At 46.6% G+C, this 16884-nt stretch overlaps 6 protein-coding genes across 6 annotated transcripts; 2 read left to right on the forward strand and 4 right to left on the reverse strand.

Moving 5' to 3' along the window:
- Nucleotides 1–5545: 5545 nt before the first annotated feature.
- BABINDRAFT_165178 (uncharacterized protein) lies at nucleotides 5546–6394 on the forward strand (the record flags this gene model as incomplete). The annotated part of the gene is made up of 1 exon (XM_019130308.1): nucleotides 5546–6394. The coding sequence occupies one exon, from the start codon at nucleotides 5546–5548 to the stop codon at nucleotides 6392–6394; it is 849 nt and encodes a 282-aa protein (XP_018986967.1).
- A 331-nt stretch (nucleotides 6395–6725) lies between these two features.
- BABINDRAFT_109739 (uncharacterized protein) lies at nucleotides 6726–7348 on the reverse strand. The gene has a single exon (XM_019126812.1). The coding sequence runs from the start codon at nucleotides 7212–7214 to the stop codon at nucleotides 6900–6902; it is 315 nt and encodes a 104-aa protein (XP_018986968.1). The 5' UTR covers nucleotides 7215–7348; the 3' UTR covers nucleotides 6726–6899.
- Nucleotides 7349–9504: 2156 nt separating this feature from the next.
- Nucleotides 9505–9836, reverse strand: BABINDRAFT_109750 (uncharacterized protein). Its single transcript, XM_019126813.1, has one exon. The coding sequence runs from the start codon at nucleotides 9757–9759 to the stop codon at nucleotides 9577–9579; it is 183 nt and encodes a 60-aa protein (XP_018986969.1). The 5' UTR covers nucleotides 9760–9836; the 3' UTR covers nucleotides 9505–9576.
- A 1046-nt stretch (nucleotides 9837–10882) lies between these two features.
- MIH1 (putative tyrosine protein phosphatase) lies at nucleotides 10883–12787 on the forward strand (the record flags this gene model as incomplete). Its single annotated transcript, XM_019132402.1, has 1 exon — nucleotides 10883–12787. The coding sequence occupies one exon, from the start codon at nucleotides 10883–10885 to the stop codon at nucleotides 12785–12787; it is 1905 nt and encodes a 634-aa protein (XP_018986970.1).
- A 1889-nt stretch (nucleotides 12788–14676) lies between these two features.
- Nucleotides 14677–15392, reverse strand: BABINDRAFT_109765 (uncharacterized protein). The gene has a single exon (XM_019126814.1). It carries the CDS (start codon nucleotides 15169–15171, stop codon nucleotides 14725–14727), a length of 447 nt encoding a protein of 148 aa, XP_018986971.1. The 5' UTR covers nucleotides 15172–15392; the 3' UTR covers nucleotides 14677–14724.
- A 497-nt stretch (nucleotides 15393–15889) lies between these two features.
- Nucleotides 15890–16732, reverse strand: IMP2 (endopeptidase catalytic subunit). The gene has a single exon (XM_019126815.1). It carries the CDS (start codon nucleotides 16606–16608, stop codon nucleotides 16066–16068), a length of 543 nt encoding a protein of 180 aa, XP_018986972.1. The 5' UTR covers nucleotides 16609–16732; the 3' UTR covers nucleotides 15890–16065.
- Nucleotides 16733–16884: the final 152 nt, after the last annotated feature.

Below are 16884 nucleotides of genomic sequence, written 5' to 3' on the forward strand. Positions count from 1 at the left end.
TACCTGCACGAAAAAAAGATTCGATCTCAGAACCGTGACGTTGACGCGTCTCTGCCATATTTTCAAACCGGCAACGGCAAGAGAACAGATAGCGGGCATTGCTGTTAATGGTTGTGGACACCAGTTTTACATAGTATAGCCGATCACCCTCTGCTTCTTTGAACCATTTTCCACTGGCGGGTCTAACTATGGAAAGAGGTGGCGATGAAATATATGACTCGGACGTGGAAATCGCACCGATATCAGAGCTCGACATCTCCCCAAACGGGTTCCTTCACATCATCAGAAACAGATATTTTGCGCACGATATCCGTGACTATTCCAGTATCCAAAGATCAGACCTACCCACGAAACTTGCTTATCGGATTAAAACCAGCTGGCATCAGGCGTTGTCTGAGCCTGAACAAATCCGCGGGAGCAGCTCCCCGACTCTCAGTGACTCCTACATTGGATCTACCACTGAACAAACTTCCTCCCACGCGCTATCAGTCACCACACAGTGCCATGCATATCCAGAAAGAGATCAACCACAGAACCAGACATCGATCCGCGAAGCAGTCGAGACGACGCCCCCAGAGGTACCCTCCTCACCCAACAACGCGCTTTTGGATGCTTCCCCATCCGACTTTATCACTACACCCGCGGGCTTTCCATCCACTACAAGTCTCACCACAGAATCTACAGATGCGCTATTGACAGACTACTTAGACTCGGAAGGTCTCTACTCGGGAAGACTACGGAAGAGGAATTTGAAACAACGATTTCCGTTCCTTGCTGAATTGGTCTGTGACTACCTCGATATCATGCCAATCCACATCTTAGAGAACCTGTTCGAACAGCTCATGCGAAAGGAAAACGAGGATGTCAACGCGGTGATGAAGGTGTTGGTGGACGCTGCCGATAGACAGTACAAGCAAAAGAAACGGTCCAATCGGGGGTCTGGCTTATATGAGCTTGACTCCCTCTATAACCACATTGAAAAGTATGTCGGAAAGCGGTCAGCAAAGAAGCCGAGTGGTGAAACCAGCACAGAGAAAACCCTGGACGAGTCACAGGACGGAGATTTTCAGCTACCGCCAGGACGAAATATTGAAGTGAATGAAGACTTGGCAAATGTGCCTCGGATCCTGCGAGACGAACTTTTTGGCTTGAATGATTACTTGCAAGTGGGTACACAAACTCCCAGCCGCAAACGAAGGATCCACATAGATGATGGGTCTGAAGATCCCACCGTGGTCAGTGACGGCTACCCGAGTGAGGATGAGTCGCAGGAAGAGGCAGAGGATGGGTTTGCTGTGGTGAGACACAAGCAGGTGAATATCTATCGCTCCGGGGTTCTTCCGGCCATGTTCTACAAAAAGGACCAAACTGCGGCCCAGAAACGTTCCGCAAAACGAAATATACCGGAGGATCGCCCGGGTTTGGCCAAGAAGAAGGTTGCCAGAGAGCGCCGAGTGGAGGACCCGGACACTTTCATTAACGATGAAGATATCTTCGAACAGACGGAGCCCCCGTTGAACTTTTTCCCCGAGGCTCACGATACCATAAGTGTCTACAGCGCTGAGGAGAGCGGAGACGAGGTTGATCCGTTCGATTATTCTTCTGACACAGAGGAAGTGGATGCAAGTGACAATTATCGTAATTGGATCCAACAGTCTGCCGAACCGTCAATCCACAGTCCCACTGTTGAAGAAGATATTAACCCAGAGATATATGTCGGTGGAATTCTAGAGGACCATCACGAGGTGCCCACCACAGAGTCTGCTTCCCCTAGGACCTCTTCTTTCCAGCAACGAGTTTTCCGCAATCGGGGGTTTGAGGACAACCGAGTCGACGGGATGCTTGCTTCGAGCTCAGGTGCCCGATCCACAGAACCAAAACGGACCAGTCCAGGCAGCCGTAGTCATAAGGCCTCGTTCTATAAGCAAATGCTTCTTGACGCTTTTGGCTCGAGCAACAAGGCTCGAGCTCCTGGGAGACGACCTGTCAGGAGGGGCACCCCTGTGCGCGCACACAATGTGACTAGCGAGAGAAGGATGTCAGCAAAACTCTCGGCGCCCGGCTCCGGGGGGGCCTTAAACAGGTCCAAAGGCCTGTCTGGTGCGCGTCCCCCACGAACCGTCTCCGCTCCCACCACAGCCATGTTCGGGGAGCGCGTGCTCTCGAAGAAGACAAAAAAACCAAAGAACTCCCCTACTTACCTAAGACCCTCGCCTGGTGCGATCCTTCCCCGGCAGCCGAACGTCTTTGTCCCACAGCTCGAAATGGAAAATCACAGAAAAGTTTACAAACGGTCGCCCCTCACCGCCGGTGCGATTGCTTCCGGTGAAGAGTACCCAGTGTTTCCAGAACAAGGATCCGACTATGCCAGCGGTGAAGGGGCGTTGGAAAATGCTCTCTTTACCCTCAAGGGCCTCCTTGAGGCCCCTGAGTTTCATAACGACTGTTTCTTCCTGCAGTTTGAGTTTTCCAGCTTTTTAAATTTTGACAGTTGGCTGTACAGAAACACCGAGGCTCTTCTCAAGTTTGACTTCAAGGGTACGACGTTGGTATTCTCTAAGCTTAACAAACAGGAGGCTTTGCGGAACTTTATCCTTCTCCTCGACAGCGCCGCCAACAGCTTCATTTACCCGTCAGACGAGGTGTTGTCGGCCATCCTCAAGTGGTCCATCCTTGATCCAGATATTTTATGTTTTGAGAAGGTTGCGACCATTCTCGAGGAACGGTTCATCACAAGGCTTAAGGCAGTGTTGAATGGCAGCTGTGGCATTGACATCTCACGGACGGTGAAGTTTGTCGTGTTGATTTCGTGGATCAGACTTCAGCGCGATGCAGGGTTTAAGAGGAGGTTTAAGGAGGTGCTTACCTTCTTTTTTCGTTATGCCATGAGGTACTCTTATGAGGAGTACCTCCTTTCGATCAGCAAGGACAATAGGTTTACTTCCAGAGGAGAGCTTTTGTTTATTGTCCACAAGATGATCCACAAGAGTGGACTTGACTTTGTACAGCTTGTAAACTCCGCCTACAAGGCCTCGGACAAATTGATGGATGGGTTCAGCTTTGTGTACATTTTTGCGACGTTGAACGGGAGTGAGAACTGGAGCTGGGTGATTTTGCTGTTGCATGGGAATCGTGACACAAAGGCTATTTTGGTTGAAATTTGGAAGCTCATCATCATGGCTAATTGGAAGTTGAACTACCACCTCATCAAATCCGTTTTCAAGGAGTTGGCCCAGCGAGACTTTTCTGGCGGCGACGATGCCATTGCTAACTATATCATCCGGACCGTCCCTCACCCTGTGTACTCCCCCGGTGAATCCCTTTTTACCAACTTTTTGAAACTTTTCACGTTGTTTATTCGTGAAATCCCTCAGATATCCTCCAAGGATGTTTCAAAGTTCAAGGACTTGTTGCTTCCAACGGCCACTCCCACCCCTACGGAAAATTCCCTCATCAATCAGTTCAACTTGATCATTTGCTTCAACCTATTGACGGAGGAGGATGTTGCTACCAAGTTGGACGCCTTGTTGCGCTGCAACGTGAAATACTTTGGTACTTGTTTGAATGCCTTGAACATACTCTCTATCATCAACAAGGACGACACTATTGCCCTCTTGGTGACCTGCTCCGACATTTTGCGAGAAAAGCAGAAACAAAGCGCTGTTAATGCCAGTCTCGTGGCAAGGGGCTACCTGTATTTGCTCCGGACCTCGAAGATACTCCTCGAATCGAAGCCTGCGATGGCGAACGATGTTTATGACGTCGTGAGAGCGTCGGAGTGCTTTCTGTATCTCGACTTCCAGGATGGCTTACAAGCGCTGTTATATGAGGATTTCTCCACCTTTTCTAAAACGCTTTTACAACCGTTGTCCACAAGGAACTGTGTGGAATTATGTGGGGTATTGTTGACCATGGTGCAAAAGACTGCCGATACTGCTACCAACCGTCAAGTGTTCTCTCTCTGGATGTTTTCATTGCATGAGCTCATAGACATCAAGAGGGGTGACCACTGGGGCGCCTACTTGTTCTTAAGGTGGCCTACCCTTCTACAGAACCCCGCACTCTCACATTTGGAGTTACCGTTTTATATCCAGTTTTTGAGTTACTACCAGGGGAATGATGTGGATTACATGAATCAATGCCTGGACGTTTTAATCAAATTCGTCTTCAGAAAACAGAGTCCGCAAAATTATGTGTACGAGTACGTTAGGGGTTTCTACAAATCGAACCCTAGCCATGAGCTCTTGGACTTCAAGCGGAAGCAAAATTACTCGTTGGAAGGGTTGACCAAAGCAAACTTTGTGGCTACCAGGACCCAGTTTTGCCGGGCTCTCATCTCCAACATTCTCAGATCTCAAACTTGTCGTGAAAGATGGCTAGACGTGTTACTTTCTACCCTCCAAGTCACACTTGACTCGGCCCCAGCACCCGACGAATACACCGACTTTGTTTTAACCGTGGTTAAATACTTGGATGCCCATACTCAGAATTTGTTCAAAGAGTCATTCATTTCCTTGAAGCAGAGATTAAATGTTCACTGTGCCAAGCTTGAGAAATTTTCCCAGTATGTTGGTTCCAGCGAACAAGAGTCGTTGCCACAGTTCCAAAGGCGGCTTATTATTGCCATCCTTGAGAACCGAACGGACAGCTTCCTATCTCAGCTAAAGTCCTCTGTCGCGAAAGCCTTGCGAGAGGCGAACTCCGTGTTGGAAGAAGATGGTGAAGGTGAGAGATCTAGCCCGTTAACACCAGTGACTGACTTGATGAAGGCCAACATATCTCTATTAAGCTCTTTACCGCAAGCCTGGCTAACTGTCTCGTATTGTATGGTTGTCATGGCCGACATTGTTATCGAGAACCAGATCAACTTTTCCCAACATGATTACACAGCGGTTTTTGGCATGATCAAGAGCTTCGGTCCTGTTTTATATACCGAGAATGCTGTTTCTATGCTTTATAAATTCCGGTCAATGGGACTGTATTACAAACTATTGTCAGTCTTTTGTTTGACGTTGGTTTCTTATCCGGATTTCTTCCAATTCAATAAAATCGTGGAAGAACAGCAGCAAGAACACATCTCCTCGGTACGAAGTGACGAATGGCAGAACGCTGTGCTCCTTCAAGCAATTTCCCAGAGTTATTCCGAGTTCCCAGATATAAACCATACCGCCGTGCATGCCATAGATGTGGCCAAGGCGGAACAAACCTATCTTCAGAATTATGCCTGGTTTGCTGAACTACATCAACCACCCTCCACGAAACAAAATGACTGGGAGGGGGGAGATGGTTTAGATGACGTGCTTGACGAAACGGTTCTAATTTTTTAGCTGTAATTTTATTCATACACAGAAAAACATGTCTTAGTGTGGTACCCATGCAGTCCATATACGGAAATAGATAACGCCTTCAGCTTTAGAGTGTGCGGCTTAAGCCCCCGTGCAGCCTCACGAGTAATATCAGAGGCGCAGACATCTTGTACGCAAAAGTTATCGGGAAGTTCTCGAGTTTTTTTTTTAATTACAGAGTATACCGTTTCGCCATCTCTATGATACCTGACTACAAATTCGGTTTATCCCCCTTGACTCTTACGTCTCTTCCGAGAGATACAGAAAGGCTTCGAACCGAGGTTAATAAGTTTGTTGATTCGATTGCCATTGATTGGAAGTTCGAGAAATCGTTTCAGAGACCCGTCACCAGCAAAGCAACAAAGACCCAGAAAATTCCAGAAACGGTAAAAGTCGACACGTACAAGACAGTGACGAAGGATGGTACCACATGGGCGTCGAGAGTGAGTCACCATGACGCTCAGGAGTATACTTTTGCGAGCTTTGCTCACTATTTGGTTGGTGCAACCCAAAGCGCCAAAGGAGAGTCAAGCTCCGAATGGACCATTGCCGATATTTCTGATCACACAAGGTACGAATCCCAATTCTATGAGATCGTATCTGGCTGGGAACGGTTAGACCTCGCTAACCTTTCTGGCAGTGCGGAGGCGTTCGCAGACGGAACCTCGGTGTTAAGGGACGAGTTCCTACACTTGAAGGAGTGGTACGCGGTGCAGGTGGAGTTTGATTTAGGATTTCCGTTGAAGAAGCGCGAATTCAACGTGCTTGTGCATGTCACCAAGCCTACGTTAAACCACAATGGTGATCTACAATTCCTTGTTATCTCTTTCGTGTTGGACCACCCGGAGACGTCAAAAGGGAAAGTTCAAGGAAGATACACCTCCTTTGAACGTGTTACGTATGTCAAAGCCAGGAATCAAATCGAGTGGGTTATGGCCACCTGTTCAGATGCAGGGGGTATGATTCCCCGGTGGGCCCAGAACATGTCGATCTGCAAAGCGCTTGCTCCCGACGTTCCCTGCTTTTTGAATTGGTTGAACAAACATTAAAGGGGGAGTAATGCAAACAGAAGCTGTACGATATTGTCTTTGTCCAGAGTGTATCAATGGTTTGCGATTCAAGTTACGGTGTGCCTCTAACCACCACGTTGAAAAGAATCAACCAACTATGCGCTGCAACCCATGCTGTAAAACGTACAATGCATTACACTGAATAGACTGGTGCCACAGGTAGTCCTTAAACATGCGTAAATCACGGCTTGGGCAAACAACCCCCTTTCCGGTGTTATCCACCTGGGAATATAATCGATTTATAGTAAACGAAAGACGTGAAATGTAACCTCCAAAATTTTACAAAATCCTAGAGACTGTAGGGTATTGGGTGTAGTAAGCGTGTAGCTGTCACATGGTAGGGATCGATACTCTATATAAGGAGGTCGATCCCTCCCTCCTTTATCCTATATACATTATATAGGCAACCAGTATACTATTACTATAAGTAGATATTCTACCCTCGAGATAGAGGTATACCACATTGGGGATGTTATCTGCTGTCTTAAGGACCGTGCGACATACTCTTTGAACAACTGTTTGGGGAATTAATCGGCCAGGAAGAGTAATACGGAGTACCGCAAGAGACAAAATTCAGGATATTGCCTGTGAGATCGTTTATCTCATGTCTGGGGGAGGTATAGCCAATTTCAACCAAATGCAGAGCTCCACTACAGCCAGGAAACGGATTCCGAGCCCAGACAAGACCGCATGCATGCATCTCAAACAACCTACAATAGGGGATGTCGTAAACCAGACCGTAGCTGCAGGCCCTCAAACATCGTTGAAGCAGAATGTATGTGCCACTTAAAAGCAGCATGTTACATTTGAATACAAAAACGACCGAGAATTAGATTTTCTAGGGCAAGACACGCCGACATAGACTAGACACTAGACGAGCGTCTTGTCCACAACCCCGTTGCCAACGTAACCCAGACAATCAAAAAAATGGCAAATACATTTACTGATGATACACGATATCCAATCCAAATACGGCTTTCTCAATCAAGCCTTGCCTTGTAATATGGGCACATTGGCTATCAGGAATGTAAGAAGCTGGTGCAGCCCAAGCTCGCTATCCAAGCCTCGTGTGGCGCTATGAAAAGTCGAAACCTGAATTTTTACCTCACCGCGGTGGTTAATATCAAAACTCATGGAAATAATATTCAGCGGCCCTTTGTAGACCATGTATCATATCAATGCTCCTTATGGGCTTTGGGGATACGGTCTATGGCTATCGTATGCTTAGAGTAATGAATATGACGTTTTCACGTCTCGCCTCTCTGTTTATAAGAGGGTCAATGTAAAAATACTTAGATTCCTGTGTACGCTATGTCCAAGCTCTTAAAAGCCAGTGGCTTATCGCCGTGAGATTGTTGGATGGTTAACACGTTTCATTTACGAACGACCCAAGGATTTGATAAACTGCAGACTCTATTTCTCTGATATTTTGCACACAAGTTTGTGTATCGGTTTTTTTTTTTTTTTTTTTTTTTTTTTTTTTTTCGCCCAGTCCCGCCAACCTTGTATTGTTTGATACCAAGGAATATACTTTGATACATGTGAAGGACTGGAACTGGGAAAATCTGAAACTATCGGCGGTTTAACAGAATGAGAATGTTGTATGTGGGAAAACTGGGGGCTGATTCATGCCGATATGTGCATGCGTTGTTAGGTCTCTGTTGCTAATCAACAGAGTCAGTTAAACTCGAATCATCTATGTCTGACGTTTCAGCCGATAAATCATTTTCCTCAAACACCGCCTACTTCCCGCTCTCGGCGAGCTAAAACTTGGTTTATACCAGGGTTTAGTTTATGACTATATTTAGCTCCAACCCACTCAGCCTAGACACGGTATGACCAATATAGAGTATTTTTTCAATTTAAAACATAGGGACCTGTATTGAGCTCGAGGTCAGTGTGTGATCTATTGAAGCAGACGAGTTTCGTGGTTCATAGCGGTTAACATAAATACATAAACTTTGTCGTTATGGGACAAATCTTATTTAAACGGTGTGAAATAAAATAGCACGGCCGGCATTTTCCGCCATTTACATTCCTGGTTTAGCTAAGCTTAGCGTGAGTAGGGAGACCCTTGGGCCTCCGCGGAGGTGGTTTATTATGGGGCGACATATCGAATCTGTGTGGAACACTTCGCGCAGGTTTCTATCGCCCAATATCGGTGCGATGCATGCACGAACGTCTAGGCAATGTTTAGGTGCATGCCTTCGAAATTCATAATCAGCGTCAATCTTCCTTATTCGAATAAATCTATTATACAGCCTCAGCTTCAAGTAACCTAACCTTACTATAATTATCAATACTTTGTGCTAAATGGTGACGCCATACCAAGCAGGTAAAAAAAAAAAAAAAACTCGAGTTTGATCACGTAACCATGGTGTCAATACTACTTTGGTTTCGGGATGACCGGCAAGCTTGAGCTCCGATTTACTCTAGCGTGGGGGATGAGCGACGGAACTCTAAAGCGACGAAACCTAACATACCATATTACCCATATCTATATTCACGCTCATTTCCCTATTGGCAAATTAAGTTTGCTCCTAGTTATAAAAATTCAAGCGAATCGATCAAATATGTTGAGCTTACAGTTGAATTGCGGTGTTTCGACCTCTGACTCGCAATGTAACCGACCATTTTCAAGTTCCTTGACGTTGGTATCACGCTATGTAGGTGTATTTAGGGAGATGTCTTTATAGTTTATATATCTCGGTCACAGTTACAAATTATGGATTGCAATATCCCCTGAATAGATGAATGGTGGCCGTATTGGGTGTTTAGACACGGTAGGGTCTAGAAACCTCCCAATGTCGGCTCGGTTTTTTTCTATAACACATTATATATCTACCTGCTTACATTGACATACCGTGGGTAGGTATAAAATGAGCTTTAACAAGGTACCAGGAGATCTGTATGCTTTATAGGTGAAAATATCTAACCTTTCTTCACTATTGTAGACATTCAATCTTTAGTGAGAGGCTTACCTGCCACCTTGAAACAAAGGAAAAACATTAATCCAGGAGCCGGAATCCCAAATCCTACTATGCTATGAGAGTAGGGCCAAAAATAAATCTTGATCCAAGAAGCCCATCAAAGTGTCCACCTCTCATGAGCCGTAATTAATCTTTACCACTTGCAATCAGTTAATCTAATTAGAGCCAGACTTAAATAACAGGGGGGTTCGCAAATAGAAGCAACCGCATACTTACAGCCAAACCTGGTATGTTCTCATTGAAAGATGCAGTTAGAGGCATTCCACAGCATTTCTGTGGAATGCTAACTTCTGTAAATAGATTATGAAGTGCTGAGACCCGGGCGGATGATCGTGTGTATTCTCCACGTTTCATACAAGGATTCCGCTTTGTCGGAGACCCGCATTGCCTCACTCCTAAACCTCGTATCGACCTATACACCGTAATTTCCCTCATTAATAGCAAAAATGCCGTTGTACCAGCATCGACGATAGCCCGGTAGTAATAGCGTTGCCAGGCCGAATCGTCTCGTCAAACCAAAGACCGTTACGTTCGCCTCTTCCCGGTGCAGCGGGTTTCAGACGAGGAGAGGTGTTTACATGTCTGACGCGTGCAGCGTGCAGGCAGTGCAGGACTCATTCCTAGTTAGACGACGATCTCTCGAGGCAACCCTGTTGAAGCGCATGATCACTGCGGTTGTCGGCGCTGTATTAAGCTTGCGCATATGTGCTACAGGGAAAGCCGCAAGTCGGTACGTCTAAGTTGTCAAAATATTATTAGGGCGGTGACGAATATGCATGCAGATACCCCCGTAATTCCACTCACAAAAGCCTCCTGTACACAATTAGCGCACAGTGATCTTTAGCCTCCTCCGAATGAGGAAATTTGTCAATTTTCTTTCAAACACAAGCAGGATCTTGATCGTTTTGTATGTACCCGCAGAGAACAAAGGACAAGCCTTAGAGTCTTGAGGATGGAAGTATCAAGCAACCGTTATTTGATTTCATGACCGTCCGGATTGAGCAATTGCAATTGAAAATTGTCGTACGCTGTATATAACCCTACGTTTCGTCACTCTTTTCTGTCTCCCGACGGTACTTAAGACTGACGCTTTGGTTCTTTCTCTCTCTCTCCACCCTTGATACCCAGGTCTTATCCAGGCTCGGCTTTATTACATCAGAGAGACGTTAAGAGCAGCCTCACGCACCGTTTCTTATTTTCTCTCGGTTTACCACCCCCTCCACATATCCTTCATCCAACGTGCTTGCTACCCAGTGTTACGCATATTTCTACGGATACCCTTACTATTTTTACGCTTGCGGCACCTTCCTTTTTTCATCTCACATCGCACAGAGACCAGAAATAAAAAAAACTTCCGCCTAAACCCAGCTACAAAAAAGACAGGGCCCTGTTTCCATTGTGACCAAATCCAGATAGTAAGCCCTACCGAGCTGATTTCCGTGCCATCCTCCTTGTATACCTCCGCACCCCCTTTAGCATGACTCAAGTCACCGAGTACCGCCCATCCATGGCCTCGTCTCCCGTGCTCTCCTCCGCCTCTACACCCTTCTTCCAGACTATGAGCTTACAAGCTGCGACCCTTAGCACAAAAAGGGCCGCTCACTCGCCGCCCACTTTTGACTACGACGAGTACGACGACGACTTTGACGTGGATGACATCCCACTCATGGACTTGGACGAGGATATCACCGTGTTCAGTGCTCCAAAGGACGAGTCATGCAAAAAGTTGAACTTTGCCGGTAAAACTGTGTTCCCGTGTCTCGGCTCGCCCAGGGTCGCCACTCCCGCCGCCAGAAACTTCTTTAACCAGAAGACGGAGGAGAGAAAACCCCTCGGTAATATCTCAAATTTCTTCCAGTCACCGGTGGAAAAGGGCAAGGCCACCCCCTTCAACAGACGAGCGTTGCACTCTCGGTCTATGTCTGAGTTTCCGTCGCGCGGGTTCTCGCTTGGGTCCTCTTCATCCTGTTCCTCTCCACCTCCATCCCTCTCCCTCGACATTCCACCATCGATTTTCGAAGGCGAGTCCGCTGTGACGTCTGCAACCACGGTATCCTCCAGAAAAAGTATCTTCAGTGCGCCTAAGGGTGTCTTGGACTTGGACAGAAGCATCTTGGGAACCCTCATGGACGACGACGACTACGTGCGTAACTTCCAGAGCTCCGAAGACGAAACTCCAGCCTCTCCCAGTGGCGACAGACCCGTCGGGGGTTCTCCCTTGTTGCAGAGACGTGTTTCCAGGCCGGTCATGATCCAGGCCGCCAGAAAGATGAACCACAGCACCGGCGACTTGACTCGCCGTCTGGGGGCCTTGTGTCGCCGTACACATTCCATGTTCCACACTCCGACCGAGGTTGATGTCAGCAAGACCAACGCCCATTTGGGCGAGACAGACTTGCACACGTTCCACGTTGCCAGGGATCTCTTGCCAAGAATTTCTGAAGATGAGTTGGTGCGTGTTCTTTCGGGGGACTACACCAACAAGTTTGACACGTTTCAGGTGATTGACTGCCGGTTCGGGTACGAGTATAACGGTGGGCACGTTGACGGAGCTGAGAATGTGAATTCCCAGGAAGAGTTGATAGCCAAGTTTTTGACGCCGTCCTCTTTGAGTGACGCGAAGAAAACGTTGTTGGTCTTCCACTGCGAGTTCAGCATGAAGCGTGGCCCCTCGATGGCGGCACATCTCCGCAAGTGCGACCGCTTGAAGAACAAGGACAACTACCCCCACTTGGACTACCCGGACATTGTGATCTTGGAGGGTGGCTACAAGAGCTTTTACACCAAGTACAAGCACAAATGCTATCCTCAGAACTACATCGAGATGGACCACCCGGAGTTCACTGACCTCTGCAAGGAGAACTTGAACTGCTTCCGCAAGGACATCAAGAAGAAGCCGTTGGCCCGTGCCCAGACTTACCACTTCTCAGAGCCCTTCTTGTCTGAACAGCAGGTGCCATCCCACCGCTTGAAGAGACAGAAGTCGACCAACTTCTCAGGCGACTTTGACTTGCCAACGTCCGTGTCAACCCCGTCCACCACCCGCTCCATCTCCCGCAAGGCATCCTCATCCTTTTCCATGACCAGACACACACCCTCATCCTCCATCTCCTCCATCTCGTCGCCGTTCTCCGGCCAGGAGGTCAAACAAAACTTGACCAGCTTCCTCAGCGCCAAGAGCAAGCGCAAGAGCGCGGCCCCGATGGACTTTGGGTTTAAATTTCCTATGGCCAAGGGTACCCAGATGGATTTTTCTATGACTTCCATCACCGATGGTCTTACTGAGACATCCCACATCGTTTCCACCGAAACAGCCGAAGAATTATCTTTCTTCGGCCAGAGGTCGTTACAAAGATCCCATACTGCATCGACGTTTTTCTAAGGACCATGAATTCATATGTGCGTCTTAGAGCGTTATTCTTTTACACCTTCATTGTTTCATTATATGCTGGCCGTTTAATGCATACTTTTCATTTCTCATTCCGTCATCCAGCATCTTAGTCACTTACGCATAAGCGTATAATAAATACTTTTAACTATACATAAGTGTACAGTAGCATACAGGTATACCATATCCAATGGTTTCTATCCCATCGCTTGCTTCCCCCCAAGATACCCAAGGCTTGCACTTGTCCGAATCTCCAATGGTAACGATAACCCGGTCTCTTTTCCGTTCCTCCTATAATACATTCTTTTTCCGATCTAGCCTGCAGTACTAGCGTTAGCCGTTAACTCCTGGAACGCATTTGGAGGCCGATATATACAACCGCTGCTGCATTACCGCCCGACAGAATCTATCGTGCCAGATTGCGATATGCTTCCTTATAAGGCTATCCCAGAGAGAAGTTTGATCCGAATTCTATATATAGAACCTAACCTTTAGCAAGATATCTGTGACTTATTGTACACAAAACTAATCTCGACTACTGCAAGCCTATACATTTGGTGATTTGCAGCATTTCAGGTGAGAGAATGGCGGTGCGTGAAAAATCCGAGAGAAGGAAAACATAAATAACGGTATGCGCAGGTGAAATTCTTCCGGACCGAATTGGGCATGCTACCGCATCAACTTTTTTCATGTCTCAACTGCACGGAAGGAAACTTTTCCCTACATTAAGGATCGCCAGATTGCACAGATTATAGAATGTTCAACAAGGTACCTATTTGCATAAGCAAGCAGAGCCAGGAATAATGCAGAAACCTGGGGAGTTGCGGTAGAGCAATCAACCCCGTCTGGTCGCAAATCCCATGTGGTAGGCCGAGCCCGTAGTGATGTTTTCTTGTTTTAGGCGCTCCTAACCAGTTTTTTTTGCCTGGCTAAGGCTTAGATTTTCTATTCAACATCGGACTTTCCTGATCCAGGAGGGAACGGAGAATAAAGTTTTACCAGGGCTGTATGGAGCCACATTGTATCCGTATGTGGGAGGTGGGTGTCATGCGATCGCACGTAAAATCGGACTATAGCTCATAATGCATACGGATCTGGATACAATCAATAGCAAGCCTGGAAAGATCGAGTTTAGACCTAGGAATCGTGATTAGGCTCCATGAACTACAAGAGGAAAGAGTCAACACCGATCGTACGTACAAATCCCCGCATTAAATTACGAACGTGACCAACGAGAAGCATGTGGTTTGATATAAAGAGTGATCCAGGTTCCGATTAACGGCTGAGGAAGGGTAAATTTACTTGTCGAAAGATCCATGATGTAATATGGACATTAATAGAAGCTTACCATCTACTCTCAAGGATAGAGTGGTACTTTAACTTGTGTTCACAGGCTAAAGATCCCGGAGTTGAATGGTATATGTATGTACTATGTATGCGGCAAAAACCGGCTCTAGTATGTCCACAGCTAGATTGCTGATGGTTTAAACTGGATTACTCATATTCAGATATTTTGTCGAAAAGCCAAGAGTTCTCGTATTTTACCCTCAGCAATCTAAAACAAGCCATTAGATGCTACTGAATACATAGATACGAATGCAAAAATGGGTGGATTTGCGCTTTCAAATAGGAAAATCTGGCAATCACCCCGTAGCATTCCGTGTCTGTATCCTGCAAGCTAGAGTGATACATATACACTTCCATTTGAAGACATCCACGATGAGATCAAAAATTCCCAGTTACGCCAATTTCCCTTCAAACAAACACAGAGATTTACTAAAAGCATCCAGGATGGCAGCAACTGGCTTCACCAAGCTTCCGGTGCCAAACAATAAGACATATCAAGCGAATAATACACATTGATCCAAGTGGATACTTAGCCATTGGTAAATACGAAAAAAAAATGCTGCAGAGTAGCACTAGTTGACGTGTCACCTTTCGTAAAACTTAGGGAGTTCTATGCCGAAGCTATTCCTTAATTTAAGGCTTTTGGGCTCGGGTTGATGGTGACTTAGCCCTTCCACGATATTGATTAAAATGTCCCCTTCAGTCCCGACTGCTACTTCTATCACGTGATAAGGACTGGACCGAGTCTGGCTCCCAAGAACCATCACGTACAGGACAGCGCTTACGCTGACATCTACAAAAAGAATCGAGCGGTTCACCAGAGTCGTACTAGCTGCCCACGCTATAACAATTCCAAAATGCAAGGCTCTCTTCCACGTCCTTACGATCTCAAGCCTAAAAGAAAGACTGGGTCCTATGACGCCCGGAACTTCTTCACCACCCCGATGAAGAAGTTGATGGGATACATTGTGTTGTTGGTTCTCGTGGGATTCTTTATCTATGAGTTTTCTCCAAGAGAGGTCCAAGATCATGAAATAGAAGTCAATTTAGTCCACCCTGATGTTGTACTTGGTACTGTCGAAAAGGCTGAGGCCATCTAAATTTGATGGACTATTTACAATATTGACTGGTTGATTCACCTACAAAGCTAACGCCTGCCTCCTTCACCGTGGCTGACCTTTTTTTTGAAACGTTCCTTCCCAGAAGATTGGAGATACACTTTTGATGATCATAGGGTATCGTGCTCTAGGGCTTACCGGTACTCGACTCAAAATGCAAGAGTTTAGCATCCACTAGATAGTCTATTATTCCTCAATTTTGTGTTGCTGCAGTATTGGGCCTTGAGGGCGGGGTTCAACATCTGCATAGTGGTTTTATGATAGTTTGTATATATACATATACGACTTTCTTGATAAATGTTGAGGGTCTCTTTTACTTTGCTGTCTTAGTGTCACAAGCAGGGTTAACCTCATCTCACCTTCGACGTGGAGTACCCAAAGAAACAAAATCCCGGAGCGAACTAGCGGCCTTTTCAAGACATAGTCCGATAGTTTTTTTTAAAGAGACTGAATAGTCCGATAGGAGCAAGTTTCGACTTGACGAAAGTATCACACGGGGCAGTACAAACAGCAAAAAGGATGGGGTATTTATATCTTTAGCCAATAGAATACTACACATACTACCCAGGATAGTACTTGATGTATCTTAATCAGTGAGCCCATGTGAGGTATACACCACGGTTCATATCTTGAAAGGTGCCAGGTATCTGCCGTTGTGTCCTATGATTTATTAAACTGAGTATTGAGAAACATCTGCCCTTCGCTAGCTTGTGGCCAATGCGTGTATACTCGGGTATACCTTTGGCTAGCTATGTGTTTCAGCGAATTTTGACGGGAATTGGGGCTTATAGGCGAAATCAGATTCGTTTAGACATCCTCTATCGACTCAATGCCACGGAGCATTCTCTCTCGGGCTTCTCTTCCGCCGTAGCCCCTCACATTTCCCCAGCGCGATACCGGCCAGATGATCTTCTCGCAACGTCCTATCACTAGCCCATTGCTGATGGGCCCGAAGTTGTTGCTATCCACCGTCAAGCTGCTGTTGTCGCCCTCCACCCAGATGTGATTACGCGGGACCTGCACTTGTCTTTTCGGATAAGGGTGCTTTGCGATGACTGTGTCGCCCTGTAAGCCCTTAATACGCTTCACGTAGACCTGCTCGGGGTTGGTGGGCGAGCGGAAGAGAACCACATCGTTCACTTTGAGCGAGTGCCTGAGATTGAACTTATGCACCAACACGAAATCGTTGGAGACACCTTCGGGGGGGTTGAATGTGGGGACCATGGAGGCGCCCTTGACCTGGGTTATATCATAGACGTGCGACTGGAACGTGAAGGCGACGGGGACCCACGATAGTAGCGTGAGCGACACTTTGAGGTATGATGCAGTTTGTGGCCCCCAAAAAGACATGTCAGGATTTTGGAGGAGTTTCACAACTATCCGGTAAATCTATAGGGATATCTTTTGAGCTATATTAAGTTGGATTGCGAAGCGATATCTACACCTTCAATAAGCGTTATTAAGCTTATCCTGTGAACCTGGAGATTCTCAGCGAGTAGTGTGATAGACAAATCTTTCATCGTGTGATAATCCGGCATAAAACTGTCGAGGTGCGCACTGTGCAGGATATCTCACCATCTACGGATTAGTAATCTGGAGATGAGGTGATCTGAGCTATAGCTAACG

The sequence above is a fragment of the Babjeviella inositovora genome (genome assembly GCF_001661335.1).
Source record: "Babjeviella inositovora NRRL Y-12698 unplaced genomic scaffold BABINscaffold_2, whole genome shotgun sequence".
Lineage (NCBI taxonomy): Eukaryota > Fungi > Ascomycota > Pichiomycetes > Serinales > Babjeviella > Babjeviella inositovora.